Source organism: Manis javanica, chromosome 4, assembly GCF_040802235.1.
Source record: "Manis javanica isolate MJ-LG chromosome 4, MJ_LKY, whole genome shotgun sequence".
Lineage (NCBI taxonomy): Eukaryota > Metazoa > Chordata > Mammalia > Pholidota > Manidae > Manis > Manis javanica.
Genome location: NC_133159.1, coordinates 129,832,934 through 129,860,149, shown reverse-complemented (window position 1 = coordinate 129,860,149; position 27,216 = coordinate 129,832,934). Strand labels below are relative to the sequence as shown.

The window sequence follows — 27,216 nt, the reverse complement described above, 5'->3', positions numbered from 1 at the left end:
CAGGCGTGCAGGGCTGGCCTGGCTTACCCCCTAGTCCCTGCTGCCGTGGGGAACCCCTCCCCCACCCACCTCACCCACACTCCTAGTCCTCTGTCTGCTTTCTGTTTGGGGCTCTCATTCTAGAAAATCAGGGTACAAGAATCACCTCCTTGTACCACCACCACTTCTCCTTTGCCACAGTTCCAACAGCACTGCCCTTGTCAGGGGTGTCCACTTTACCACAAGACACCCCAGTTTCCCCAACCTTCCCCCAAACTGAGGCATGCTCCCTTAAGAAAATGGGGTTCAGAGTCTGAAACCACCTTTTTCCCTTCAAATCTGCCCAGGCCACGTAGAAATAAAAGGAGATACACTCCCTTTCCAAATTTCTCCCTTCAAATCCTGGACATATTTGGGGGTTCACCAAAGGAAGAAATTTCTAGAATCTGGGGTGATAGGGAGCTATAAGCAAAGGACATCCTAAACCAGCATCGTGCTCCAAATTAAGTGAGCCCCTAAATCAATCTCACCTTATGATCCATCCCTCAGCTTCTCTCAATGAACCCAAAAAGTGGCAAACACCCCCAAATAAAGATACCCCAAAACCCTAGTCCCGTACCCTGAGCCCTCACCTTGTTTCTCCCCCGGAAAAAGTTTCTTGGCTATCTATGTATACACAGGCATATCTTGCCCTCAAAATAAGTTTCCACAATATCCAAATATAAAGCTTTGCTCCCCGTCAAGGACCCACAATCACAGAAGGCCCTCCAACTCGCTCCCTGGTTCCTATTATGTTCCACCTCAAGCTAAGAAAAACAACTCCTAACTGAATTTCATGTCCCCTCAAATCTAATCTGAGCTTAGAAACTTATAGGGCACCCCACAACCAGCATGACTACTTGGATTCAGTTTGTCCATATACACCAGTGACTATGAGTCCCCAAAACAAGCCCTCATCCATCGCCCAAAGAACACTAGTAGGTTCTCCTGATATTCCGAGATGACACTCTCCAAATTGTGGGTGTCAGAAACCACATAACTAAAGCAGCTTCACAATCAGCTCCTTGCCTCAAACTTACATTGGCTTTCAAACCCCAGTGCTGTCCGCAGGGCCCAGAACAACCAAACTAACTCAACATCCCATAATAAACATGCACCCTAATTGACCAGATACACAAAATCAACTCTATCCTGATATCAAAGGGAGCCCCTAGTCTAACTCCCACCTCCAAACTGGGCAGAGACCAAAGTAACCTTCACATTCAAAAGCCATCTCACCACCCCCATTCCCAGTTTCTCAGCAGTCCTTTCAGGCACCCAAATAAAGACACCCTCAAATCTAAAGGGGAGGGCCCCAGGCCTGGATACTGCAGCTCCATGGATACTGGTCAGTCATTCCTGGGCAATGGTAGACTCTTCTGAGCCCAAACGCAAACTCAGCTCCAGCCCGCTTCTGCAAATGAATCTCGCCCCACCCCCAAACATCTCCCAAAACAAAACAAGAGGTGTGGCCGTGCCTGTCTCCTGGATCGGGCACTTATAATTTGAGTTATCAGACCCCTTCTGCCCTCTCTCCCTTCTTTTACCCTGGAGATCCTCCCTGTTTTGTCTTCTCTCTGCTCACCCCACCCAACTTTCATAATCTCTAAATACAGATACTAGTGTCTAGCTTAATAAGAAAAGAAAACCATGTGCTCGCAAGGCTGAGACCCCACTCCTTGTCTCACCCATTTCCCTTGCTCCCAAAGCCCGCGGATTTCTCACCCCAGGTAGAAACCCCAGCCTCGGAGGAAAGTCCCCTCTGTCGCCTAATTCTCCTTCCCTCCGCCCAACCCTAGTCCCCTCCTAGAAGACAGAGGGACAAAATAAAACCAGCGCAAAGGGAAGGAGGATGAAGGTTTCAGCCGCCCAGACCGAATCGATCCTGCGCCCCCGTCTGAGTGGACCCCCAGCCGGGTGGAGACCGCGAGGCGAGGCTAGTGCTCGTCCGCCCCCTCGTGGAAGGAGCTAAACATTGCCGAGCTTTGCCTACTTGCCGCGCTGGACCCCGGCGTCCCGCCAGCCTCCAAAGCGTAGCCGACGGGCGGGTGCCCGAGGCCCTAGTGAGCTGGGATTGGGGGAGGGTGAGCGGACTCTGGGGGGGAGTCTGTCTCTCTGGATCCCTAAAAGGATTCAGAAGAGGGTCGGGAGCGAGAGTCCGGACGCCTAGGTCTCCTGAGCGTCTCTCGGTCCCTACCCGGGGCTTTCCCCACCTCCTCGAGGGGAAGCAGCTGGCGGAGCCGTCCGGTCGCAGGACAATGGAAGGAAACGAACTAGAAATCATATCCGCCCCTCCCTACCCTACCGGTCAGAGCCCCCCTTTCTGTAGGCCCTGCTAGAGGAGCCTGTCATTCACATCACACCCTTGCGCTGTCTGAGACCCCACCGGGGCCCACTATTGCCTTCCCAAACCTGATGCTTCTTTGGGCTCTCTTTCAGCTCCCTTAATACCGTATATTGGAAAAGGGAGTTTTGCTGTATTCACTCTCCTGTAACATGCTCCTGGAATCTTCCAAAAGCTAACACATTTTCGGTGTCCCAGGCTCCCCAGACGACCGAGGTCACCCATATTTCCAATCTTGATATCCCCAACCTCCTCCCCAATGCCAATGTCCCACCTGCGGCTCCACTTCCAGTAGTCTAAGACCCCTTAGGTTACGACCACCCAGCGTTTCTGAGGTCCCGCCCTGAAGCCGCAGACCCCGCCCCGGGCTCGCCATCTGGAGAGCTAGGGAGGAAGGAAGGATACAGACCCAGGCGTTCACCCCACCTCCACCCCCGCCCCCGACATCCCGGCCTGATAAAGGAGCCGAGGCCAAGAGGGGAGAGTGACCCCGCCCCCCCTTGAGAAGAGAAGCCGCAGCCCCTGCAGGACGGGGGTAAGAACGAGAGACCGAGGGGCCAGATTCCTGGGTCTCCGAAGAGGATTGGGGCTTGTTGATGGTAGGAAAACTGAGGCCCAGAAAGTGGGCTAAACTAGGGTCGGGAGAGATAGTAGTAGAATTCGTGGTTCCGAGCTTCCATTGGGATTTGGAGGGGTGTGGACCGCATGTCGTCTGGGGTCTCTGGCCAGGGTCGGACACCTGAGACTCAGGCGCACAGCAGAGGGGTGTGGGGTGTTGGAAGGGCACTAGGAGTCGGATTAAGGGCGCTGCGGGCCAGATTCCTCACGCTCGCCATCGACGCCGCGGTGTGGGAACCTTCAACTCTCTCCGAGCGCTGTGGAATCTACAGAAGGAAAACGAGCAATGGTGTGGTTGAGCGCAGAATCAGATGAATTAAGTGAGGCTGCGTAAGTCGAGGCCGGGGGCTTGGCTCTAGCTGCACCCAAGAGGAAGAAGCAAACTGTGGATGGGAAGACGTCTGAGGGCTGCCTGGATCCTGAGCCCTTTCTTTGGCACCCTCAGGCCCGCGTCGCTATGGGTTCCACCACTACTCCGGAGGGAGCGCTGGGCTACGTCCGCGAGTTCACTCGCCACTCCTCCGACGTGCTCGGCAACCTGAATGAGCTGCGCCTGCGCGGGATCCTCACCGACGTCACGCTGTTGGTTGGCGGGCAGCCCCTTCGAGCTCACAAGGCAGTTCTTATCGCCTGCAGGTTCGAGGGGTGGCTCACAGGTTGGGGACCAAATGAAAGAGGGGCGGGGCCACAAGATCTTTCGGCAGGAATCCGAAGCCCAGTCTTCCAGAAGTGGGAGGCGGAGCGTCCCGGAATTGGGGACAGGACGATAGAGGAGGCGGGGCTTTTTACACGGGTCGTGGCTTTGTACCGTGGTGCGTGTCTCCTTGGGTTTCCCCAATCCCTAACATGAATTGTCTGCCTTCTTTCCAGTGGCTTCTTCTACTCAATTTTCCGAGGTCGTGCAGGAGTGGGGGTAGACGTGCTCTCTTTGCCCGGGGGCCCCGAAGCTGGAGGCTTCGCTCCTCTTCTGGACTTCATGTACACTTCGCGCCTACGCCTCTCACCAGCCACTGCACCAGCTGTCCTTGCGGCCGCCACCTACTTGCAGATGGAACACGTGGTCCAGACATGCCACCGCTTCATCCAGGCCAGGTGAGGGAGCCCCAGCTTTGTGTTTTCCGTGGGTGTGGCGGCACCCCACGCAGAGGTCAAGATTAGGAAATAGCACTAATGTCCACACTTTTCCCAGCTATGAACCTCTGGGCATCTCCCTGCGGCCCCTGGAGGCAGAACCTCCTACGCCCCCAACGGCCCCTCCACCAGGCAGCCCCAGGTGCTCTGAAGGGCACCCAGACCCACCTACTGAGTCTCGCAGCTGCAGTCAAGTCCCTCCCAGTCCAGGCAGCCCAGACCCCAAGGCCTGCAACTGGAAGAAGTACAAGTTCATCGTGCTAAACTCTCAGGCCTCCAAAGCAGGGAGTCTGTCAGGGGAGAGGAGTTCTGGTCAACTATGCCGCCAAGCTGGGCTCTCCAGTGGAGATGAGGCTTCCAGCAGCAGCAGTGGCAGTGAAGAAGGACCCATTCCCGGTCCCCAAAGCAGGTACAGAAACTGGAACCCCAAGAATTTGTAGAGGCCTGGGTGGGTCAGGAGTAGGGAGTGAGGGGGAGGATTTCAGAGATACTAGCCTACCTTAGGAGCCAGAGGCCCAGCTGACAGTGCGGTGGGACTTTGGCAGCACAACTGGATATAGCTCATTGGTCAATACTAGCTCACATCTGTAAGGTGGGCCTTTGGCTCCAAGTTCTCCAGGGGAGAACCCCTTCTATATAATCTCTCCTTACCTTTTCCTCTGGGCCTTGCCATCTGCTAGGCTCTCTCCCACTGCTGCCACTGCACAGTTCAAATGTGGAGCTCCAGTCAGTAACCCCCCTCTCCTCACACCCCTGGCTCAAGAGACCACAGGATCTCCCTCTGGGGGAGTTCGTCCGCTACCAGGTAAGAGCTCCTCCTCTGTCTCCTTGGATTTTCTCCTGTGGCTGCTCAAGGCCCATTTGGGCCAAAGACCTCAGGAAAAGCCTATTCCAATTACTGCATATTAGAATCACTTAGGGAGATTTTTAAAAATCTCATTGCTCAGGTCACACCCCATAGGTCAGAATTTCTGGAAGTAGAAGCCAGGCATCAGTGTTTTTGAAAGCTTCCTGATGAGCAGCAAAGTTTAGGAACTTCTGGCCTATTCCCAGCCCAAGGCTTGGCAGGCTTCTCTGGCAAGATGTCATCCAGAGTGGTACAAGAGAGGAGAAAGAAACAGAAACGTCCACCCTCTGTTAGGGGTCTCCACTATCATCACTGAAGAGATTAGCAGAGTACTTGAGTCAAACACACATGGAGTCAGATCTTGGCTTGTCCCCTTACTAGTCATGTGACCTTGAGCAAGTCAAGTGAACCCCCTAAGCCTTAACAGTAAGTTGGTAAAAAGAAAACTTACTACTCTGTGGTTTGAGGATTCACTGGTACTGTGATTACCCACCTCCCTTCCCAGGAAGTGAATTTTTCAGCTGCCAGAACTGTGAGGCTGTGGCTGGGTGCTCATCAGGGCTGGACTCCTTAGCTCCTGGGGATGAGGACAAGCCATACAAGTGTCAGCTCTGCCGGTCTGCCTTCCGCTACAAGGGCAACCTGGCCAGTCACCGCACAGTGCATACAGGTAAGGGAGGAGAGGGCCCTGGCTTTATGCCCACAGGTGTCCTAGGGCCAAGCGCCTGACCTCCCTTCCTCCCTGCTTCCAGGGGAAAAGCCCTACCACTGCTCCATCTGCGGAGCCCGCTTTAACCGGCCGGCTAACCTGAAAACGCATAGTCGCATCCATTCGGGAGAGAAACCCTACAAATGTGAGACGTGCGGCTCGCGCTTTGTTCAGGTACGGAGCCACTCCCACCCGGCCTAAAGACCAATTTGCCAAGAGGACGGAGGCGGCCCTGTAGGGAGGATCTGTCCCTCCCAGAGGCGCACTCTGAAGTCCCCTCCTCTCCCAGGTAGCTCATCTGCGTGCTCATGTGCTGATCCACACCGGGGAGAAGCCCTATCCCTGTCCCACCTGCGGGACTCGCTTCCGCCACCTACAGACCCTGAAGAGCCATGTTCGCATCCACACCGGAGAGAAGCCTTACCACGTGAGTACCCGACCTGGCCCGGCCCAAAGCCTTAGAACGACCTCCCGTTTACCCCGGGGCCGGGCTCTGAGAGGAGTGACCCCGGCCGTCCTTAGCTGTCTGCGAAGTGGGAGGTGTCCTGAAAAAGTCTGCGTGAGTTAGGGGCAGGGGCCTGGGTAGGAACGCGCAGGCACAGAAGGTAGGCTCTTGGCTGGGTGCCATCCTGGAGAAGAGCCACGGGAGGGCTAAACGTCTGCCTAAGAGGGCGGGACCTGCCTCCTTGGCCTGCCCTCGAGGATTTGGGAGGACGGAAGGACCACGGAGCTTCTCCGGGGTTGAGCTGGATGGTTCGCCCTCACTCAACACCTAAAAGGTGGTTGTGGAAGGGGCGGGACCTGACTGGGCTGTCCTCCCACAGTGCGACCCCTGTGGCCTGCATTTCCGGCACAAGAGTCAACTGCGGCTGCATCTGCGCCAGAAACACGGAGCTACTACCAACACCAAAGTGCACTACCACATTCTGGGGGGACCCTAGCTGAGTGCTGGCCCAGACCCCACTCGCTTCCTGGAAGCCGGGAATGCTGCGGGCTGGCGCCTGGCTTTCTGGTCAGGTTTGGGCATGGGGGTGTGCAAGGCCCCTCCAGGGCAGAATTTGCCACCATCTTAAATTCTTACTGGGTAGAGCAGGGGTGGCAGATCTCGGCTTGATCTGCTTCTGTTTTGCTGGCCAAAACCTCTTCCCACAATCAAAATTGTTACTGAGGAGAGAGCAAGCTGGGAGCTGGAGGAGGGGAGAGGCTGGAGGCCTCCTTCTCTTAAGGGGATAGCCCTCCACCTGCAGCCCCCATCTCGTTTGGTTTATCTGTAAATATAATTTATTGAGGGCCTTCATTCTATTGCATTTCCCACTTCTTTCTTCCAGAAGTGTGACCAAAAGTGACCTGAAACAGAATGTGAGGTCATAGCTCTGCTGGCAGAGATTAGCACTTGGCTGTCTCCTTTGGCTCGAGTGTTTTATATTATTATTGTCATATCTTTTATCTTTAGAATTGTTCTTTTTCCTATTTGTTTGCTTGTTGGTTTGTTTAAAATGGAGAAAGAGATTCTCTGTGTCCTGCCCCTCCAATTCTAGGTCTGGAACCTTTAAGCTAGGGCAGCTCTGGGAACATGTGAGTTTGTGGAATTGGGTCAGGAACCATCTCTGGTATTCTGGATATTTTAGGTTCTCTAGCAGGCTAGAACTGGATATAGACTTTTCTCTGTTCTTCAGGGGTTATAGGAGCCTTTATGGTGAGCCTGAAATGGAGGTAATACATGCCTCCTGGAGGCTGTGGGGTCTGAGGGCTTTGAACGGGACTGGAGGGGTGATTGGTGAGACTTTCTCTTATGCCCCTAACTGTCCCATTAGTCTGGTCACCTGGGTTTGGCTCTGCCTTGTCTATCTGTCATGATAGAGTCCACCCAGGGATTTCAGTTGAGCCCATAATCCTCTCACTAGGTCCTGTTCCTGGCACTAAATTGATCCTTCCATGGGGGAGATAGCTGAAATTCCTTATCAGATATAATGCACCCTTTTCTGTTTCCACCCAGTCTCTGAGATTGTTATGACCTAGGGGAGAATTACAAAACTCATCTTGACTGGTTGGTAAAGAGTTATGACTCGGTCCTTAACTGCAAAGGCATCTAGGTTTGAATGTTCATTGGGGTTCTCTCTACCTGAGAGGAACTCCTCTTTCTTCTAGTGGGTTTTTGGACATCTTCTGGCAAGTGTCCAGATTCCAGAAACTTCTTTGCCTCTGGAAGTCACTGTTAACTTTCTTCCCTTAGAAAAGCTGGGTCTGTGACCTGGTGTTCCCATCACTGCATTCCTATCCGGAACCAGTGAATGCACTAGAAACTTCCACAGGGAGAGAAAAAGGGCTGAGTTCCATTCTGGATTTGCTGTAGTTTGGATTTTGATTGGAATTACCGGTGGGATTAGGGGTTTAAAAGATTTGAAGGACTGATTGATTGACTGGACCTTCTAGTTGACCAAGTAACCAGGTAGGATTAAAAGGTTGGCTGAGGGGCACAGTCTCTGGTGTAGGCCAAGTAAGTAGAAAGTTAAGAATGGGGTTGCCTCTTAACTTGGTGGAATGTCTGGAATGTTAGATGATACTCTGAAGCTTTGATTTACAGTCCTCCTATTGCCCTGGGGTGTGATTATGGAGCATGGGGTGGAGGGTAAGAAGCACTTTGAATTTATGGAGTAGAACTTCCTCAGCATAGGTCAGTACTAGCGGCTGTCACTTGGGGACTAGTGAAAAGCTACTCTTCTCCCTCTTTTCCTCTTCCTACTGCAGAATTAAAGGAGGGAGGGAAAAGGGAAAGGAGATGTGAAAAGGAACCGTGATTTTTTTTTTTTTTTTTTTTAGCAGATTGAATGGGCAGGTGGAGAGTGCCTAGGGGTGGAGATGTTAGATCTTGCAAGATCAGAATCATGGAATAAAGAAGCCTCTCTGTGCTGCCTGCTGTGTTGTGTCCTGGGTTCTTGCCTGGGAGATCTGGGGACTGGGTGAGCTGGGGAAAGAGGGTCCTTCCCTCCTGGATACCATCTGGGGTTCTGTGCCCATTTCACTGTCCTATCCCAACAGACATCTTAAATGGGCCTTGTTCTCCCCTTCCTTGCCCTTGCCTTCCGGCTCATTGTGTAGGAACCAGTGACTTCATGAAGTTTCTCCGGAGCCACCTGCATCCTGCTGCTCTGAAGTCACATCCTGCCTGGGGTGTGGAAGCAGCAGGGAGAAACCAGGAAACCACTAATAATACCAAGAGGCTGGGGGATGCATCTGTGCTGGGGATCTTAATGCTTGGAACACCCCCTATCCCCCCCACCACCAAGGAAAATGGATAGACTTGGGTCCCACAAAGACAATAGGGCTGGAGGTGACAGTGAGAAGGCTGTGTGATCAGAGCCAACATGCCACCTCCACGCCTCCCCCAGCAGCGGTGTCTTGGAATTTATCCATTGCCCAGTGCATGCTTCTCTCCCGCCCTTTCTCTTGTCCTGTGTGTGTCCTGGGTGCACATCTCTATTCTGCCCCATGGGTACAGAGTCACTAATTCTGGTAAGTTACCTCCCTTTTGGACTTAAATTCCTCATCTGTGAAATAAGTCCATTAACATAGTCTCTGCAGTTCCCTCCAACATTTACAGTTTGTGGTTGTTTCTCAATCTTTAAAAACCCATGACCTGAATGAGATTCTTTTTTTTTTAAGCAAAAAACCAGACATTAAACTAAAACCTCCCTTCTCCCTCCTACTATGCTTATCCGCTAATGAAATGAAACCAGCTAATAATATCTCCTGCTACCTGTCAGGCCCTAAATTAAGCTTTTCAGAGCATAGATTTTCTAATTCAACTCCCCTGACAACCCTAAAAAGTAGGTGGTAGTATTATCTCCAGTTTACAGATAGGGAAACCATCTGAGAGGTTCACTATCTTGGCCAAATTAATAAGTGATGAAAGCAAGACTGGCAGTATAACTTGATTCTAAAGACTGAACAAGTAACCACTACGTTACACAGCCACACCAATTTCTACACGTTTGGCACACACCTTGCCAGCCAAAGTGACTCCACTTAACATAAAAAGATTTGAGGAGTTTGATTATTTTTATCTCCCATATAAAAGATAAGGTTCCACATGCTTATGTAAATTACACAGCCTCTCTCACCACCTCACCTGGACTTGTCTGGGTATGGACCCTTGAGCCCAAGTTTCAAGGTCAGGGTCCTGGAAGCTTGAATTACAGGAAGAAACAGGAAGCCAAGCCATTAGCGCTATATAAGATGGAGGAACTGGGTTCTGGTTGGGTAGGAGGGGCTGAATGCTCCAGTGGTCATGGCTTGTCTTTTTAGTCTGTTCCATCATGAGATCAGAAAATGTGGTTAGGGAATGGTAGTTACTAGAGGGCAGAGGAAAAGGTTTCCCTACTCCACTGAAGAAGGGGCAGGGGGTTCCCTGAATGAGCTCACAGCTGCCCTTCCTCTCGCCGGTATTTTTGGTCTCTGTGACCTGTAGTTTTCCTGTTAGCGGGAACAGAAATGTCAGAAAGGAGTTCCCATTACAGAAATGAAGGCCAGGAGTCCAACAGCCCACACTCCCTTTGTCTCTTCCCTTAGCCCTTTGAACCCCGCAGGGATCCAGGCATCTAGATTATAGCGGCCACAGGCGCTTGGCCGGGTAATTTGGTTTGAGTCTCATTTTGTAATTCATCTCGCCCCCTCCGGTCCTTGCAACTCCTGGGCCCTTCATTAAGCAAGTGTTGTTTTCCTCTCCTGAACCACTTTATCCACTACCAACTCCTCTGGACTCCCCACGCGAGGATCATGACGCTGATACCTGGACAAACTAGTCGGCTAAGCGGACAAGAAACGGAAAACACCTACAGCTAGGGCCCTGCGTCTCGTGCGGCTAATCTAGTCGGCCTCTTTACGCATGCGTCCCACTCACTACCAAAATCCAGAGCAAAGCTCTAAATCCCGCCCTGTTCTTCTAGCTCCACCCCCTGTTCAGCCGTCCCGCGTCCTCATTGGCGAGCTATGGGCTAGGATGGCCAGGTGCTGCCACTTGCAAAGATAAAATAGATAATCCACGAGAAGCCTAGCGCGCCTCAGGGGTGGGGCTCAAACTCAGTACCTCCCCCTGGCTCCTACACCGAACGTTGGCTCCGCCCCGGACCTGTACAGCCGAGGCCTAGATTCTCTACTCGCTGCCAGCGGAGCCACACCTCCGGACGCCAATCGCCGGGGCCAGCAAGGAACTGCTCTCCCCACCTATATCGACCGTTCGGGGAAAGGCGCAGGCGCCTCACGCAGCCTCTCTGCAGCTTTCAAGCCCTGGTGGGTACTCTGTCTACCAGCCTCTCCTCCCCCGCGTGGCTTCAAGCCATCCGGCTGGGTGGGTGGGTGGAGGTGGAGCGTCCTGAGCCCTTCTCCCGAAGGGGCTTTTAGTGACGGCAGCCTTGTTACCTCCCAGATGGCGCGTAGGGCAGAGCCCCCCGACGGGGGCTGGGGATGGATGGTGGTGCTCTCAGCCTTCTTCCAGTCGGCGCTGGTGTTCGGGGTGCTCCGCTCCTTCGGGGTCTTCTTTCTGGAGTTCGTGGCGGCGTTTGAAGAGCAAGCAGCACGCGTCTCCTGGATCGCCTCTATAGGAATCGCGGTGCAGCAATTTGGGAGTGAGTGCCGCGCCCAGGTCCCGCGTCCTGAGACCCTCGGAAGGGAGAGGGGATGCGGGAGACGGACGCCTGAGATCTCACAGAACCCTTCCCCTTACCCAGGCCCAGTGGGCAGTGCCCTGAGCACGAAGTTCGGGCCCAGGCCCGTGGTGATGGCTGGGGGCATCTTGGCTGCGTTGGGAATGCTGCTTGCCTCCTTTGCTACCTCCTTGACCCACCTATACCTGAGTATTGGGCTGCTCTCAGGTGAGACCCTGGGCAAAGGCCAAAGAGTCAGATGCCTGAGTTTTTGGCCTCAGGACTTCACCTTCTTCCAGTTCCTTCCAAAAGGCTTAGGTAGACTGAGAGAAAGTTTTAGCTGGTACCCATGCCTGAAAGGGAATTCTTAAAAGGGATGATGACCACGTTGACACACATGATAGGTACATTAGGAAATTCAAAGATGATGAATCCTGGATATGCAGAGCCAGGGCTAGTGGGACTGCAGTGTAAGAGGAAGAATTACTATAAAGTTGAGCCAGTGCTATGGCTATGAAAAAGATAACATTATCCTATTTACAGCTGAAGAAAGGCTTTAGAAGCTTATGCAAATGACAGTCGATGTGGCCAGAAATGGTAGCACCTAGGTATAACTCCAAAGTTCTGTGCTAGTTACTTTACAAACATTATCACTAAGCCTCCACAGCCCAAAAAGGTATTACCCCCATTTTTCAGATGTGGAGATTGAGGCAGGCTGCATAAGTGAAATACCCAAGGTTGTAACAGATAGAAAGTATCAAACTTAAGATTGTAACCGAAGCCTGTGCTACTTTCTGCTGCCAGGCAGTGTGGAATTACTGGCTGCCCTGAGCTCCCTAAGAGTCCCCCGACCACCATTTTTTTTCTTTTTAACAGGCTCTGGCTGGGCCTTGACCTTCACTCCAACCCTGGCCTGCTTGTCCCGTTACTTCTCTCGCCGGCGATCCCTGGCCACTGGTCTGGCACTGACTGGTGTGGGCCTCTCCTCCTTTGCCTTTGCTCCACTCTTCCAATGGCTGCTCAGCCAGTATGCCTGGCGGGGAGCCCTGCTGCTGGTGTCTGCCCTCTCCCTCCACTTGGTGGCCTGTGGTGCTCTCCTCCGCCCCCTCTTCCTGACTGAGGACCCTGCTATAGGTGGCGTTGGGGCCCAGCTTGTCTCCCTCCTCCATCACAGCCCTTTCCTCTGTTATGCTGTTGCTCTCACCCTGATCAACACTGGCTACTTCATTCCCTATGTGCACCTGGTGGCCCATCTCCAGGACCTGGGTTGGGACCCACTGCCTGCTGCCTTCCTACTCTCAGTGGTGGCTATTTCTGACCTCGTGGGGCGTGTAGCTTCTGGGTGGCTAGGAGATGTAGTTCCAGGGCCTGTGGCCCGACTCCTGATGCTCTGGACTACCCTGAGTGGGGTGGCACTGATCCTGTTCCCTGTGGCTCAGGCTCCCACAGCTTTGGTGGCTCTGGCTGTGGCCTATGGCTTCACATCAGGGGCCCTGACCCCAGTAGCCTTCTCCGTGCTGCCTGAACTTGTGGGGACTGGAAGGATATACTGTGGCCTGGGACTGTTGCAGATGGTAGAGAGCATTGGAGGGCTGCTGGGGGCTCCTTTGTCAGGTAAGGAGAATGGGATTTCCAGGTGGGCAAGGGCTGCCATACAATGGTGGAGAGGGGACTCCTCACATAATAGTATATATGAGCATGGCTCTTTGGCATGGTACAGTACACTGTATCTGCATAGCCCCAAAGCAGGTCCATACAGCAAAGAAAGACTAAGAGAAGCTAGGTGGAACCCTTGGCAGGGTACCTACAGCTTGGGTTTTCAGAGGACCTGGCTGGACTTGGCCAGCCAGATAAAGCATGCCAGTGTCTAACCTTTTCCTTGGTCCACTGGGCCCCAGCCCAAGTGTCTGAGCCATTTGGTCAAAGTTCTCCAGGCTCCAGATGCCAGAACCTTCAGACCTTTAACATTTTCCTCTTAACTATTAACTGAAGGTCTAGAAAGGAGGGCCACAGTTGCCAGAAAGAAAGGTACAGATGTGTCTGAATTAATCTGGGTCCCCAAATCCCCACTGGCTGATTTGGAGGTCCTTTCTGAAGACAGAAAGATGGTCAGAATTACCTTCTGAAGCCCTTTGGAAACCAGAGTTCTTAAGCTCATCCAGTCCTCCTTGGGAGTTCTAACTCTTCCAAGATGACAGATTAAGGATTATTCTTTTCCCTCCACCCAAAAATGTGTCTGAGCCATCAGTCCCACTATAAAGATCACCCAGGTGTATTCTTTTCCTCTCTTGAACCTAGGCTACCTCCGGGATGTGACAGGCAACTATACTGCTTCTTTCGTGGTGGCCGGGGCCTTCCTGCTGGCAGGAAGTGGAGTTCTGGTCACTCTGCCCTACTTGTGCTTCTCAGCTTCTACGTCCAAGCCTCACGATCTTGTGACAGAGGCACTGGATACCAAAGTCCCCCTGCCCAAAGAAGGGCTGGAAGAGGACTGAGATCCAAAAAAGGGGCTCTCAGATGCAGAAAGCCAAATGTTGACAGCTCCAGGTCTTCTCCTCTTGCCCCATCTTGGCTCCGACAGAATCACAGTGCCTTAAGCATCTGGATCTGCCTCCCCCAGAGCAGGCTGGAGCTCCTGCAATGTGTGGGCCAAACTTATGTGTTTTTTGAGGACTCTTGTCTCTTCTTTGCTTCCATAACGTTTTCTGAGGGATCCAGGCGTTCAGCATGCCCTGCTGAGCTCTGAGTCAACAGTGAAAATCAAAGGCCGAGAGACTTACCATGTTTCACGTGTGATCTCCTGGGTTGCCTACTAAGTTTCTTCTCTGAAGACATGTTTGGCAAAGAGGGATGCGCCTTTGAGATAAAACTGAGTAAGAGAACTGGATAATAATCAGAACTTCAAAAAGGGCTGGAGCCCATGTGCTTGGATTGGCTGAATGGGATCATGTCTGAGGAGTGGAGCAAGTGTCCAGGAGCTTTGATGACCCAAAACATTTTAACCCTGGAGTCTTCTCTCTGGACCACAGTTTTTCCCACCTGTGCACAGACCTCCCTCTTTCCCACTATCCCCTGTGACTTAGAAAAGAAATTAAGAGAATGGGGTGGGGGGCAGGGTAGTGTGGGAGCGGGAGCTAAAGCTGAGAGAGCTGAAGTGTGGGTCTAGAATTCTTGTATTTCCCTCAGGCTTGTAGGAGGAGATTGAAAGAGTTATCTGGGAGGTCTGGGTACTGGGAGTGAAGCAAATGATCCTGGGGGAAAAGGCACCCAGGAGACCCCCTTCCAAACAGACTGCAGGAAACAGGCAGACGACTCTTTGAAGAGTCCCTGTGATAACCTGATAACCGGCAACAACTTGGGCAAAGAGAAATGGCCTAGCTGAACAGACAGACACCTTTCTTCTCCCCCAGGGCCTAGTGGGATTCTGTTCCTTTCAACCAGCCTTTTTGGATGTCTTAAATAGCATGTTTTCAGCATCCTAGATTGGCTAACAGTGGGAGCTTGCAGGGAAAATCAGACAGAAATTCTTTATTGGGGAGAGGCTCGAACAAGAAAATAGTCAACAAGTGGTGTCCAGACTGGAGTGAGGGCCTCCGGAGGGGAGCAAGGCAACCTGAGGAACTGGAAGCAGCTCCCCCATCTCAGGTGGAGGGGTGGCTGGAGGTGAGGCTGGCCGGCAGGATGGCAGTGCCCGGGGCAGCCCCATGTAGATGAAGCTGCCCAAGAGGATGAAAGAGCCGCACATGAGGAAAGAGGCGGTGAAGTCTCCTGTCTCATCCCTTAGGAACCCTAAGAGGAAGGGACAAGGAATTTAGAGCCCTCAAACCCTAGGGGCAGAGGATGGTTGCAAGTGAATCTGCAGGCTTAGGCCTTACCTGACAGGGGAGGGCCCAGAAGCCCCCCGAGGCTCATCAGCATCATCACCAGCCCTGTGGCCTGTACAACACCTCCGATGCCCACTAGCCCTGGGAGCACACCGAAAACCAGTGGGGCGTAACTTCCTGCGCTCAGCCCATAGGCTCCAGCCGCGGCCAGCAGGGCCCCCTCCCAGCCCTCCTCACTCCCCACTATGGGCACCAGTCCCACTGCCAGCAGCCCCAACCCGGTCAGAGCCGCGAATACCATCAGCAGCCGCGGGAGGGGCGCCCAGCCCTGGTCTGCCAGCCACCCGCAGACCAGCCGGGCGCCCGCATCCCCCACTGCAGCCACTGCCACCACCAGCGCAGCCCCATACCCACCCAGGCCCCGGTCTAAAGCGTGAGGGGCCAAGTGCACGTAGGGGACGAAGTACCCGCCCCCCACTAGGGCGGTCCCCAGAGCAAAAACTAAGAAGGCCCGGCGTTTGAAGAGATCCAGGCCGAGGGCAGCTAGGGGCCCGCGGGGTGGGGAAGGGGTGTCTCCAGGGAGCGCCAGGGGTCGCAGCAGGGCACCACAGGGGGTGAGGTGGAGGGTAATGGCGCCAAGGAGAAGCAGGGCGCCCCGCCAGCCGAAAGTATCAAGGAGGAGCTGCAAGGTGGGCGCCAGGAGCAGTGAGGAGGCCCCATTGCCCGTGAGTGCCAGCCCCACCGCCAAGACTCGACGGCGGGAGAAGTAACAGGAGAGGGTCCCGAGGGCAGGGGCAAACACCAAGGCCCAGCCGGAGCCTGCGAATGGATATGACGGGTGAGGACGGGGACCTGGGATGCCTACCCCAGCAATCCCAGCCCTGCTCCTTGCAGGAGGCCCCCGCCCCGTTGGCCTCCAGTCATCAAAAATCTCCAGTGTCCACCATCACCCCTAAGGACCCAGGTATCCCTCTCCTCTCACCGGCGAAAACGCCCAAGCCAAGGTAGAGGTGCAGCTGACTGCGGGCGAAAGCGGAGAAGACGAAGCCGAGCGAGGTGAGGACGCCCCCAACCATCACCACAGGGCGCGCTCCCCAGCGGGTGCTCAGGGCACTGCCCACTGGGCCTAGAAGAGGGCAGAGTCAAAGGGAGACACGCCCCTGGGTCGCCAAACTCGCTCCAACACTTCTCATTGGCCGTTTGCCTGGTCTAAAGCTCCTCCTCCAGCCTAATAGGTCCTCCCCTTGACCCCAGGACCCATTCTTTTCTAGAAGTTGGTTCTACCGGTCGCCCTTCAGCTTGCCTGGTAATTAGACGGGTACCCCACGATGACACCCACGGCCCCTCCACCCCCCGTTCCCGCCTCCCACAACGGGGCCCTCCCCTCACTGGCTGCCTGCTGCACGGCCAGGGCCAGAGCGCTGACCCACGCAGTATCCTGAGCGCTTCGGTCAAAATGCTCCGCGAGGTCAGGGAGGACAAGGCCCAGGGAACGTAACAGCCCGTAGGAGAGCCCATTCACCGCGAAGGCTGCGGCTGCCACCACCCAGCCCCAGCCCCCGTCCGGGGGTCCGGCCGGCTTAGGGGTCATCGCCGTCTGGGGGAGGGGGAATACGTGTGAATAAAGTCTCAGAATCTGTGCCTCCTCCACAGACATGGGCATGCCTGTGACCCAGCTTCTGGATGCTTACCCAGGGTGGGCTCGTCACCCTGAGCACGATACGGAGGGGGCGGGGGGAGCGGGAGCTAGGCCTAGGGATAGAATTCCTGGGTCCGCGCGAGGTACCGGGACGGAGTGACCGCCGACCCCCCAGCCCCGGGACTCCCTTTCCCACACGCACCCCTTACCCGACCTCCCCGGTCGCTGCGGGGAAGGAAAGGGCGAGGACTGGCTTGGCCCGGTTTCTCCCCGATTCCTAGGCGGGCGGGGCCCCAGAGGGGAGCCAGTGCAGAGATGGAGCCCAACTTGACGGGCTCTCTCGGTAAACAGAGATCACCACAGGGGGCCTGAGCCACCTGGGACACTGGGGCTTTGGAAGGCGGGGGGGAGCTGAGACAATCAGCCAATCTGCTGAGCTATGGGTGAGACCAGAAGCTGAGTCCCACGGGGATTGAATTATATATACACACACACACACATCAGAAGAGAGCGGGGAGGAATGAATGCCGCCCCGCCCCGCTCACGCCCACGCACCTGCCGCCTGCCGCCCCCGGGCAGACGACTGGATTGCAAACCCCAACAAGCCTAAGGTCTGTACGCAACGCACAGAAATAGGGGTGGTCCCCGCAAGACCTGAGAGGATGATTCGTTTTATTATCAGAAAACGTTGCTGGAGGACCAGGAATATCGGATGTCAAATCACAGATCCACACTGAGTGAGGGCTACTTCCGTGCTCAACAATAATACGGCCTCAGGGTTGGAGGGGAAGGAATATTATTATTATTACAGGAGCTGTGACAGGCATTCTTTACACGTCATCTTTGCAATCTCACAATAACCCTGTGAAGAAGTTGTCATCTTTTACAGGTGAAGTGACTGAAGCTTAGAAAGATGAGGTGACTTGCCCAAAATTACCCAGCTAAAAAATGGTGGAAATACTTGAATTTACATCCGTCCAACTCAAGGACCATACAAGGAAAACAGACCTAGGACTGAAATAGAATCTGCCAGTGGCGGGAAATGGTGTGAAGACAGTTTGAAGCTAAACTGGCCTGGAAATGGTACACCTTTGCGGGGCCAGGGAGTTTATGATTCTAAGATAAGGGTTCATGGAAACAGAATGCATCCTGTGGTCAGAACCCTGAAGATTTAGACTAGAATTTTTAAAACAAAGTAAGAAATTTGAGAATTGAATTCAGGTGTTGATTTCCTGAAAAACTTTATTAAAAATATTCTTTTAATCTTTTTAACATTATGATTAAGGTTACAACTGGGTCACTGCAGCTATTTGAATCGAGATATGTTCTTTGGTTTCATTGCTAAACAACATCAGAAAACTGGGCCATTTTCAGTTTGGAGCGTGCATCATCTGACAGCCACATGATGGCAGTGTTTCCTAATCATTAAGAAAGTGTCTGCAAATTGCTCTTCATTGCCTATAGGAGTAAAAAAAAATCCAATGTCTCTACTTTGAAGATAAGGCCTTTCACAATCAAAAGTAGACTCAGACTACCTTCCCATTCCATCTTCCTCCCCTCTTGTACACCTTTCCATCATTCATTAATTAGCATCTCAGCTGCTCCATGAACAAGTCTAGCTTTTTTCTCACTCCTGAATTTTTGCATATGTCATGCCCTCTGCTTAAAACATCGATGTGGTACAGGAGTCAATGAAGGGTGAAGGTCCTGCCATGTACACCCTAGGAAATTGGTCTCAGCAGGATCCCTAACCTAGGATACTGTTGTGAAAGGTACCAGGGAGGTGGAGCCAGCAGATTCTCTGCCTCCCAGGAGGGAAGAGAGCCCCCACTTCCTGAGTTGACTGGGGAGGATTCTGCTTCAAGATGAGCGAAGCCAATGGAAACAAATCATGTAAAAGTAAAGTGAAATGCAGTAAAAAGAATTTAAAATGTATGGCAGCCAAAGAGGCGACAGGGCCCTCTGGGTCTTGAAGTTGTACAAAGTGATGCCGAGCACATTGACATATACTTTGGAACACGGAGGGCATCCCAGAGCCTGGGACTGGAGTGATTGGTTGTGAAAAAGCACACTCTTTTCTACCTCACATTCCCTGTATTGTTCACCAAAATGACCATCATTATACATCTTTGCTCATGTTGCTAATACAGCATTTAGTTTGGGAGAACGGACTGACACGTTAGACTTCCTGGGCTTGAATCCCAGCTCTGCCACCAGCTCGCCAAATAACTAGTTACTCAACCTCTCTGTGCTTCAATTTCTTCATCTCTAAAATGAGAACAGTAATAGTAGCTGCCTTATAAGGCTTTTGTGAGGATTAAATGAGTCACTGTATATACTTGTATGAGCAAGGGCCCTAGAACAGAGCCTGGGATGTGGTGTGTCAGCCCCTACTGCTGCTATTGCTGTGACTTAGAGGAACCAGGCTAGACCCTATAGTCCCACTGTCCTTTCCCCACCTAGCTACTTCTACTAATGCCTCTGGGTCAAAGAACCGCTTTGTCTGGTGAGTTCTCTGCAGAATGACATGGGTTATTATATCTGAAGAGCTACAAAAAGAGGTTAAATGAAGTTTTTTTTCCTTTGTGGTGAATGATTTTCTTAACATTTTCTAAAGTTTATGAGAAAATGATGGTCTCCTTATCTTGACTCTAAAAACCAAAGAGAAGGAAGGAGTCAAAGTAAGTTTTGTTCATTTGCTTCTTTGTACAAAATATTTATAGACAACCGTCATGCCAGGTGCTATGTTTAGGGCTAGGGCTACAAATACAAATGACACAGTGTCTCCTCCAAGCCCCCACCATCAACTTAGAGAGAAAGTGAAACACAGAAATCTCCACACAAGGAGCAGGACACAGACACCAGGGAATGATGCACAGGAGGAATTGACTCAGTCTGCTTGGTCCTGCTGGGAAGGCTTCACAGAAAAGGAGCCCTTGAGCTGGGTCTTGAAGGATGAGTAGGAGTTTGCCAGATGGATGTGTGGGCAGGAGCATTCCAGGCAAAGGGAGCAGCTTGTGGAAATCATAAAGGAATGAACCAGCTTGGCACACTGTATATTGTTAGGGGCCTATAAATAGGCATGGGGCAGAGAACAAAGAGTGTGTAGGAGAATAATGTGGGAGGAAGCTGCTGGGGCAGTGGGTCCCATGGTGATAGGCCTTGAAGTCCAGGCTAAGGAATTTAGATATCTTCCCAGAGACTGATGCTTCTCAAAAAATATCCAAGGACATAGCATTTGCTAACATTCCATGCTGAGCACAGAGGATGAGGACTTATCCCACAGCAGGAGGGGTCAGGAAAGTCTGGGGCTATAGACTTTTTGCATGTGGGAAATTTCTTTGAAATATCTTGTTTTACATTGAAAATTCACATGGAGGTTTGCATCCTACTTCATTCTACTTCATAACCTTTGATGCCTATTTTCATAGGAAAATGATGCTTTAAAAGACAAGGTAAATTATTTAAGCTTTTCTCCCCAAATCTTCACTACCAGTGGTTGCAGCAAGGCCCCCTCTGGGAAATCGCCCCTGACCACACCCACTCCAAATCGGCATCCGAGGTGTCCCCTGTGCCTACTTAACCTCCATTGGAGCACTTCTCAGCCTGCACTGACATTACCCATTTTTGTCTTCTGCCCCCTGTCCCCACATTGCCCTGGAGGTGGGACCTTGGGACCTTGTGTTATTGATCCAGGGATTTTTGACACCAAGGATGCCAAACCTGAATGACAGCTTGCTGAGTAAGGGAAACACTGACAAGGGACTCAGGAATGCTGGGCTCAGGGCCTGGGCTGCACAGGGTGTGGCAGTATCTCCAGAAGGGGCCACCAACAGACAAAACCAGTTGCGTCTGCCCACGTGGAGAAAGTCCCAGAAGCAGATGCTGAGCCAGGGCAGGTCTTCAGGGAGATCAGAAGAGAGGGTCAAGGTCTATGCATAATTTACTTCGGGGACTCTGGGATCTGGGACTCAAAAACTGCTGTGAGGCTCTCTCATGGGAGTTCCTGCAGGAAGTTCTTGGGGCCTCAGGAGTCTGCAGCTTCAGGAAAGCCTGGAGCTGAGCCCAGCCCTTCCCTGGATACACCCTGGGGCCTTCCTGTGTAGAAGGAGTGGAGAGGGAAGAGGGCAGGTAAGGATGGATGGGGCTCCCCACAGGAAATATGGCTCTATTTGAAATATACAGAAGTATGAGGCCTTCCAATGTTTGGCCCAGTAGATCTTGAGCTTCTAAGAGTATCTAAGAGTTTCCTCTAACTCCTCACCCCCTGGAATCCTCCCCTTCCCCAGCTCACCCAGGACCAGGCCATGGAATGTCAGCATAGACCTCAAAGCCCAGAACCAGGGTCTGGGAAAGTGAGGGTGCTGGAAGAAGAGCATGACCCAGGAAGAGTAGGAGGACACCAAGGTCGGGGTCAGGGTCTGTGGTTCAGGGCTGGGGGAGCACATCTGTTGAGATTCTTAGGAAGGGGTGTGGGTAAAGTCACCCACTCAGGGCAGTGGGGCCCGTTGTGGGCACAGGACAGCCTGCACAGGTGACCGCACATGAATGGAGAACGAGCTGGATCCCCTGAACCTGTGTCACCCTGAACTGGGACTCGGGAAGGAATTTGCTGATTCTGAGGCTTGGGAAGGCTGGTGATGGGGTGAAGATGGAACAGGTGAGACATAGCTGAGGCCAGAGCTAGGTTGCAGCCAAGACCTGGGATGGGATGGGAGCCCAACGACATTACTTCTCGCTTATTCCCTCCACCATGTCTGTCTTCAATTCCTCTTCCATCCAGTCCCCATCCCTTCCCTGTCACCACTCCCCGCCTCTCTAGCCCCCTCACCTGCTGGAGGTCTGGAGCCTCTGGATTTTGGATCCATCTGGACAGCCCAGTCTCCAGAACAAGAGATCAGGCTGGTTGGGGAAGGCTTTGAGCCTGGTCTGTGTGTCCAGATACCCAAATGTGTCTTTATCTGGTGTTTTCTGGTTCTGGGACTTTGGCCAACGTCTCTATCAAAGTTTTTAGTTGTAAGCCATCGGCACTAACTCTGACTTATTTAAGGAGATAAATGATTGACCACGGAATACTGCTTCTCATCAAGAAGGCCATAGAATGAGGTTTGGCACGAAGACCGCCGGAGCCCTGAGTGGGTTCCCAAGGCCCCTGCTGTCACCCACCATTAGACACTAGATGCCGGTGTGGCCCCTCTGCAGCTGGGCCTAGACCCGCTCTCTGCTTCCTGCACCACCAGCTCCAACACCAGGGCCCTGGCTGCGCTGCCTGGTCACCTGCTCTCATCCTAGCTGGAAGGAACACCAGGAAAGTAAGCACCCGGTGTTTTCAGTGTCTACATGTAGGTAGGCTGTGCCTCCCATCAAAAACAGTGAGTGACTTGTCAATAAAGTGGGAGGAGGACTGGGGATGGTGGGAAGGGAGGGGGAGGGTAATTTCTCAAACAAAAGAAGACCTTCAGATGCAAGACAGCCAAAAATGCCCACTAAAAACAGTTTATCAGGGTGGGAGTGGGATTCTAATTGAGACAGTAGAATGTGTACATCCTGCAAAGAAACTTGGTCCTGGTGGATTGTTCAAAGCATTGTTCTTGGGTCCCAACTCCAACTCTTCTAGGCATCTATTAAAGGTGCCTGTTTTCTTTCCCCAAGGAAGAAATCCCTGTGTGGACACTGGGAGGAGTGGGGTGGGGACTGACTGGCTGCTGCTGATACCATACGAGCCTCTTCTTGTCGGTGCACAGGGTGGGTTGTTTCCCTTTCAGGCCCCTGGCGTCTGCACAGAGTTCCTCTTATCAGCCACAAGTCTTTGGTGTCCTGGCCCACACTTTAGTGTCATTTCCTTGGCAAAGCCTTTCTTCCCTCCCCTACTTTCAAAACATTTTAAGTCCTGCGTAGCCTCTGGGGTTCCTCCCCTCTATCTTATTCAGGCAAATAGGTTGACCTAGCTTTACCCACCTCTGTCTCAAGCTCTGGTCATCTCTCTCTTTCTTGATTCACAACCAGGAGTCTCTTGCAGCTGCCTGTTTGAAGTGTGTGGTGGCAGAGTCTGGCCTGGAGGAAAGTCACATCTGGGTGGACCCTAAAAGAGGTGAGGGTGAGGTCTCGGGCATCTGGTCAACCAGCTGCCTAGGAAGGGCCTCTGCTTTGTGGGTTTATGAGCTTACCCTCCTGGACCCAGGGATCTAGGAGGAGGGAAGTTGGTGCCAAAGGCTCAGATACAAATGTTTCAGGACAGAGACCAGTGAGAGCTGAGAGCAGTGAGCAGCAGGGTAGAATAAGATCAGAATCTGAGCTCCGTGATACATAAAGCTTGGTGTTCTTAGGTGACTTGTGGTTTCTGGGTTTATTTCCTTGTTGTCCTTGAACAGAGCTGATCTATCCTCTGGGAGCACAGCGGTTAGGGTTAAAAGCTTTCCAAGTGCTTACAGAAATCTTACAGGTCTGAAATGGTTTATTGACTCCTAAACACAAAAGGAAAACTGGAAAAACCCAATTTAGTGAATGCTTACATAACGTCTGCAGAATATAGTATTAGTCAATTTCCTTGTTAAATTTTGTTTCTAAAACTTCACTACATCATTGGAAAACAATTTGTAGGTTAATTTTTCTCACTTCCCAGAATTTCCCAAATATTCAGAATGATTGCTAAGAAATCAGAGCTAATCATAGATGCAATGAGTTCTTTGTAAATAATTTTTGAGAAGAAAATCCTTTCAAAAATCTTAACAGCAAGACTATTATACTTAGTGTGGAGTGTTTTTTAATACACTCAATACTGAGAGGTAATTAGCACAATGAGAGGAACATCATCCTTGGAACCAGATTGCCTGGGTTCAAATCCTGGCTTTGCCACTTACCAGCTATATGACCTAGAACAAATTATTTCAACTAGCTGGTTCCTTCATCCATAAAAGCAGATGATGATAAAATAGCACCTACTTCTGAGAAAAAAAATGATATCTTGTGACTATTAGCACAACTTCTTAGGGCCCTTGTGAAGGAGTAAATGAATTAATATCTTTAAAGTGTTTGGAACAATTTCTAGCATGACTTGAAAGTGTTTGGAACAATTCCTAGCACGCACTATTTAAGGGTTTGTTTGTCTAAATAAATGTGGAGAGCTTGATCCCTGAGTGTTTGCTTATGACTTTAAGAAAGTTCCATCCTAGTTCACATGGGCTGAACCTACAGAGAATGCTGTGTGTAGCCTTAGGCCACAGCCATGAAAGGAACTGTGTACACTTAGGCCTTCAGGGTGGAGGGCAGAGTAAAAAGGGCCCCAAGAAGGGAAACTCCGACCAAAGAGTTGCTGTCTAATTTTTGTGCTCTGCGACCTGGGCTGATCCATGGAGTTACCAGCTTGGTTTTATTAAGGATGCTGTCTTCCTAACTCCTCCCAACTCTAATCATCCACTGTGGCACTGACCTTGCTGGAGGACTTCACAAAAGGTACATGACCACCAGATGACTCATGAGTTTGACCAAGTGGAAGGCTCCTCACCCCCTTCCCTGTCCTTAAAATGTATGCTCTGCCCATTCCCACCGTGGAGTTGTTTTCAAGGACACAGCTTTGAGAAAGCAATGTGTTACTGAGACCAGCTAGACTGACCATGTGGACTCAACTCTGTTAAGGCCTCAAAATAAACTTTTAAGAAACTGGCAGGTGGATGCAAAGATCTACTGTCTTTCAGCTGCCCAAGACAAGCCTCCAGAGTAATTTTCCTTGCTTGTTAAACCTGCCCCTACCAATCTGGAGTGGTCTGACCCTTTCTTTGACCTCTCCTTGCCCTCCCTGTACAAGGACCAGTTTCAGATTTCATCTGGGGAACTCCCCAGGTTGTAAACAAACCGACCTGCTGCACTCTTGTGCAGACTTTGGTCCTGCTGCCCTGCCCTCCACAATGCATACACCTCCTTAACTCTATGTGTTACTCCTCCAATCTCTGCCAGTTTCTCTCACTTTCACCTTTGTCTTTGTCTCCAGTTACCGGTCCAGCTTCCCATGATGCCATCTCCTATTGGAGATGGCAATTAGAAGTGACAGTGCCCAGAAAGCTCAGTGGGTGGCAGTTCCCAGTAATATCAGCCCCAGAAAGAAGGGACGATTGTGTTGGCTGCAAGTCACAGCCCTTTGAGAGAATTAGCAGGATGCTCATGGGCACCACAAACCATCTTTATTAATTATTGTAAGACTGGAGCTACTGGAGGAAGGGATGGGTCCACTGGAGGAACCCGAACCGAGCCAAGTAAGGAGGAGAACCGCGAATGTCACTCAAATGATTTAACGGAAGGTCCCTAGCCACAGGTCCTGCCTAGAACACAGGTCGTAGTACTCTCTCCCCAGCAACCCAGCATGACCAATCATCGGTGATATTGACAACACCCACACCGGCCAATTAGTTCTGTTTACAATACCCTCAGGGCTCTCCCAGCTCCCTTGATAAGCCTGTCACCCCTCCTTAGGCGCGACTTCCCTAGCCCTTGCGCTGACCTGTGAACCTGTCCGAGATTGCGCTAATAAAAATTTTTTTGGCTCCTTTGTTGCTGCTTGCCTGGTCTGGTTTCGTTTACCTTAGAATTATGATGCTTCTGGCTGCAAGTAACAAAAGATTCCAACTCAACTTAGCTTAAACAGTAAGAAAATATATTATTTCATGTGTCAATAAAGCGAGAGGTAGGAATACCCAAGGCTAGCTGATCTGTGGTTCAACAACATCATCAAAGAATCAATGTTCTGCCCATGTTTTCAGTGTGTGGCCCTCAGTGTTTTAGCTTTTTCCTCTTAAGATTGTAGCATAGCTGCAGCATTTCAGTTGTGGCTTCCAAGCATAACAATGTGCAGAAGAAAATGATCATGTGTCTTCCTATATGTCCCCCTTAGCAGGAAGGAAATCTTTCCCTACAGCCCCCAGCAGATAGTCCCCCATCCGTGTCCAGATTTGTATGCCATCTCCATGATTAAACCAGGCACTGACAAGGGGGATGGCATCACCATGACTGCCTGCCTCTGGGACTGGGCTGGAGCCAGCCTCACCTGCAGTGCGTGGCTGTGTGGAACAAGGTGGATTCCCAGACACCATTTAAGGGCCAGTTAGGAAGTAGGAAATGAATCATCATTGCAGAGGAAACCAGGGGTGTTGGATAAACCATCTGTGAACTCCAAGCTGGGAAGGCTGGAAAACCAAAGGTTACCCTGGAAGGGCCCATTCCTGGGACTCTGGTAGGATTTTTTTCATTTGTTACTATTAATGTGATCTGTTCCCTCTGATTTTTACCACAGATTCCTCCCTCCTCCACCACAGGGACACACAAGGAGCAGGAAGGAAACCCAACATAATGTCTGATATGAAGTGGGTGTCAATAGATCAGAAATAAATGAGTGCCTCTCTCTCCTCCCTCATCTAGATGACCACACCCACATCCTAACTGGTCTCCCTGCCTCCAGTCCATTCTCTTCACTGAAGCAGAGAGATTTTTTTCAAAATTCAAATCTGACCTACCCACAAAGACTCCTCACTGCCCTCAGGACAAACTCCAGACTCCTTAGCCAGGAGCGCAAGGCCCTTTATCATTTGAATCCAGCCTGAAAACCTTATCTTCAGAGCTCTCTCCAACCTCAGCTTCAGCTTGAATAGGCACCACATGGTTGCAAACCGGATGCAGTATCATACCAATAGATTCTGAGTAGGCACTGGATGAGCTTCAGCAGGCATTTCCTAATTAAAAAAAATTCTAAGTGAAATAGGAATATAATAAAACATCTTAAATTTAATAAAGGCCATTTTTCTAAAAAGGCAAATATTCTAAAAAGAAAAATTGTTAAATCTATTTTGTTAAAAAGAGTCAGCAGGGAAGCCCTTTACCACTGCTATTACTTAACAATGCCCAGAGGTTCTAACTAGTGCAAAAAGAGAAAGTGCATATTGGTCAGACTGAATACCTAGAAAACTCAAGAAGTTCTAGTATTATTAATAATATCAAAATTAATAAGAAAATTTGACAACGTGGCTGAAACAAATGTATAATGTAAAGTGGCAGCTTTAAAATTCTTTTTCTAGCTAATGGAGCTGAATTTCCTGAAACCCTCCCATTACAAAGTACCTAAAAGTGCTGGATTTTAAAAAAAAATCCTTTTAATTACGTGACTTAGCTAGAAAGAAAAAGAGATATTCGAGATAATCATGAATTCAGAGGTAAGCAAGGGCTGGCTAAAGCAGATGGCAACCTCAAAAGCTGACTATAGTAATATGGAGTTTCAAACTGAGTGCCCATGTGGGTGGCAAGAGATTAAGCCTTGGGTCCACAGAAGGTGGGGGTCAGGTAATAAAAGCAGTCTCAGGAAGAACCACAAAAACAAGAAGGAAGCTGGTCTATTTTGGTCTCAACTCTGGGTGGAGAAGAAAAACATTTTATGGGTAAAGATTCATAACCACAAGCTTGC

At 51.2% G+C, this 27,216-nt stretch overlaps 3 protein-coding genes across 10 annotated transcripts; 2 read left to right on the top strand and 1 right to left on the bottom strand.

Moving 5' to 3' along the window:
• Positions 1 to 2,797: 2,797 nt before the first annotated feature.
• On the top strand, positions 2,798 to 8,580 carry BCL6B (BCL6B transcription repressor). 3 transcript variants are annotated; one of them, XM_017667033.3, is made up of 9 exons: positions 2,798 to 2,897; positions 3,426 to 3,616; positions 3,851 to 4,072; positions 4,170 to 4,520; positions 4,792 to 4,916; positions 5,464 to 5,628; positions 5,711 to 5,841; positions 5,957 to 6,094; positions 6,492 to 8,580. In XM_017667033.3, exons 2-9 carry the CDS (start codon positions 3,438 to 3,440, stop codon positions 6,606 to 6,608), a joined length of 1,428 nt encoding a protein of 475 aa, XP_017522522.1. In that variant the 5' UTR covers positions 2,798 to 2,897; positions 3,426 to 3,437; the 3' UTR covers positions 6,609 to 8,580. The 3 variants fall into 3 exon arrangements, with proteins under 3 accessions (XP_017522522.1, XP_017522521.1, XP_017522523.1); XM_017667032.3 differs by having other exon boundaries at positions 2,808 to 2,961; XM_017667034.3 differs by lacking the exon at positions 2,798 to 2,897 and adding an exon at positions 3,001 to 3,310.
• Positions 8,581 to 10,039: 1,459 nt separating this feature from the next.
• Positions 10,040 to 14,956, top strand: SLC16A13 (solute carrier family 16 member 13). Of its 2 annotated transcripts, XM_017667030.3 has the most exons (5): positions 10,051 to 10,956; positions 11,093 to 11,291; positions 11,394 to 11,537; positions 12,186 to 12,923; positions 13,608 to 14,956. In XM_017667030.3, exons 2-5 carry the CDS (start codon positions 11,093 to 11,095, stop codon positions 13,802 to 13,804), a joined length of 1,278 nt encoding a protein of 425 aa, XP_017522519.1. In that variant the 5' UTR covers positions 10,051 to 10,956; the 3' UTR covers positions 13,805 to 14,956. The 2 variants fall into 2 exon arrangements, with proteins under 2 accessions (XP_073091028.1, XP_017522519.1); XM_073234927.1 differs by lacking the exon at positions 11,394 to 11,537 and having other exon boundaries at positions 10,040 to 10,956.
• SLC16A11 (solute carrier family 16 member 11) lies at positions 14,844 to 18,488 on the bottom strand. Of its 5 annotated transcripts, none has more exons than XM_017667029.3 (5): positions 16,982 to 18,488; positions 16,523 to 16,730; positions 16,116 to 16,259; positions 15,185 to 15,952; positions 14,844 to 15,098 (listed from the first exon to the last, which is right to left on the bottom strand). In XM_017667029.3, exons 2-5 carry the CDS (start codon positions 16,722 to 16,724, stop codon positions 14,869 to 14,871), a joined length of 1,344 nt encoding a protein of 447 aa, XP_017522518.1. In that variant the 5' UTR covers positions 16,725 to 16,730; positions 16,982 to 18,488; the 3' UTR covers positions 14,844 to 14,868. The 5 variants fall into 5 exon arrangements, with proteins under 5 accessions (XP_017522518.1, XP_017522517.1, XP_073091025.1 ...); XM_017667028.3 differs by having other exon boundaries at positions 16,975 to 18,487; XM_073234924.1 differs by lacking the exon at positions 16,523 to 16,730 and having other exon boundaries at positions 16,975 to 18,484.
• Positions 18,489 to 27,216: the final 8,728 nt, after the last annotated feature.

Coding starts and splice junctions, on each gene's coding strand:
- BCL6B (XM_017667032.3), top strand. Junction 3,617..3,850: donor GCAGTTCTTATCGCCTGCAG/GTTCGAGGGGTG, acceptor CCTTCTTTCCAG/TGGCTTCTTCTACTCAATTT. Junction 5,629..5,710: donor TCACCGCACAGTGCATACAG/GTAAGGGAGGAG, acceptor CCCTGCTTCCAG/GGGAAAAGCCCTACCACTGC.
- SLC16A13 (XM_017667030.3), top strand. CDS start 11,093: ATGGCGCGTAGGGCAGAGCCCCCCGACGGGGGCTGGGGATGGATGGTG. Junction 11,538..12,185: donor GAGTATTGGGCTGCTCTCAG/GTGAGACCCTGG, acceptor TCTTTTTAACAG/GCTCTGGCTGGGCCTTGACC. Junction 12,924..13,607: donor GCTGGGGGCTCCTTTGTCAG/GTAAGGAGAATG, acceptor TCTTGAACCTAG/GCTACCTCCGGGATGTGACA.
- SLC16A11 (XM_017667029.3), bottom strand. CDS start 16,724: ATGACCCCTAAGCCGGCCGGACCCCCGGACGGGGGCTGGGGCTGGGTG. Junction 16,260..16,522: donor GGCCGTGCAGCAGGCAGCCA/GTGAGGGGAGGG, acceptor GCCCTCTTCTAG/GCCCAGTGGGCAGTGCCCTG. Junction 15,953..16,115: donor TGGCTTGGGCGTTTTCGCCG/GTGAGAGGAGAG, acceptor ATCCATTCGCAG/GCTCCGGCTGGGCCTTGGTG.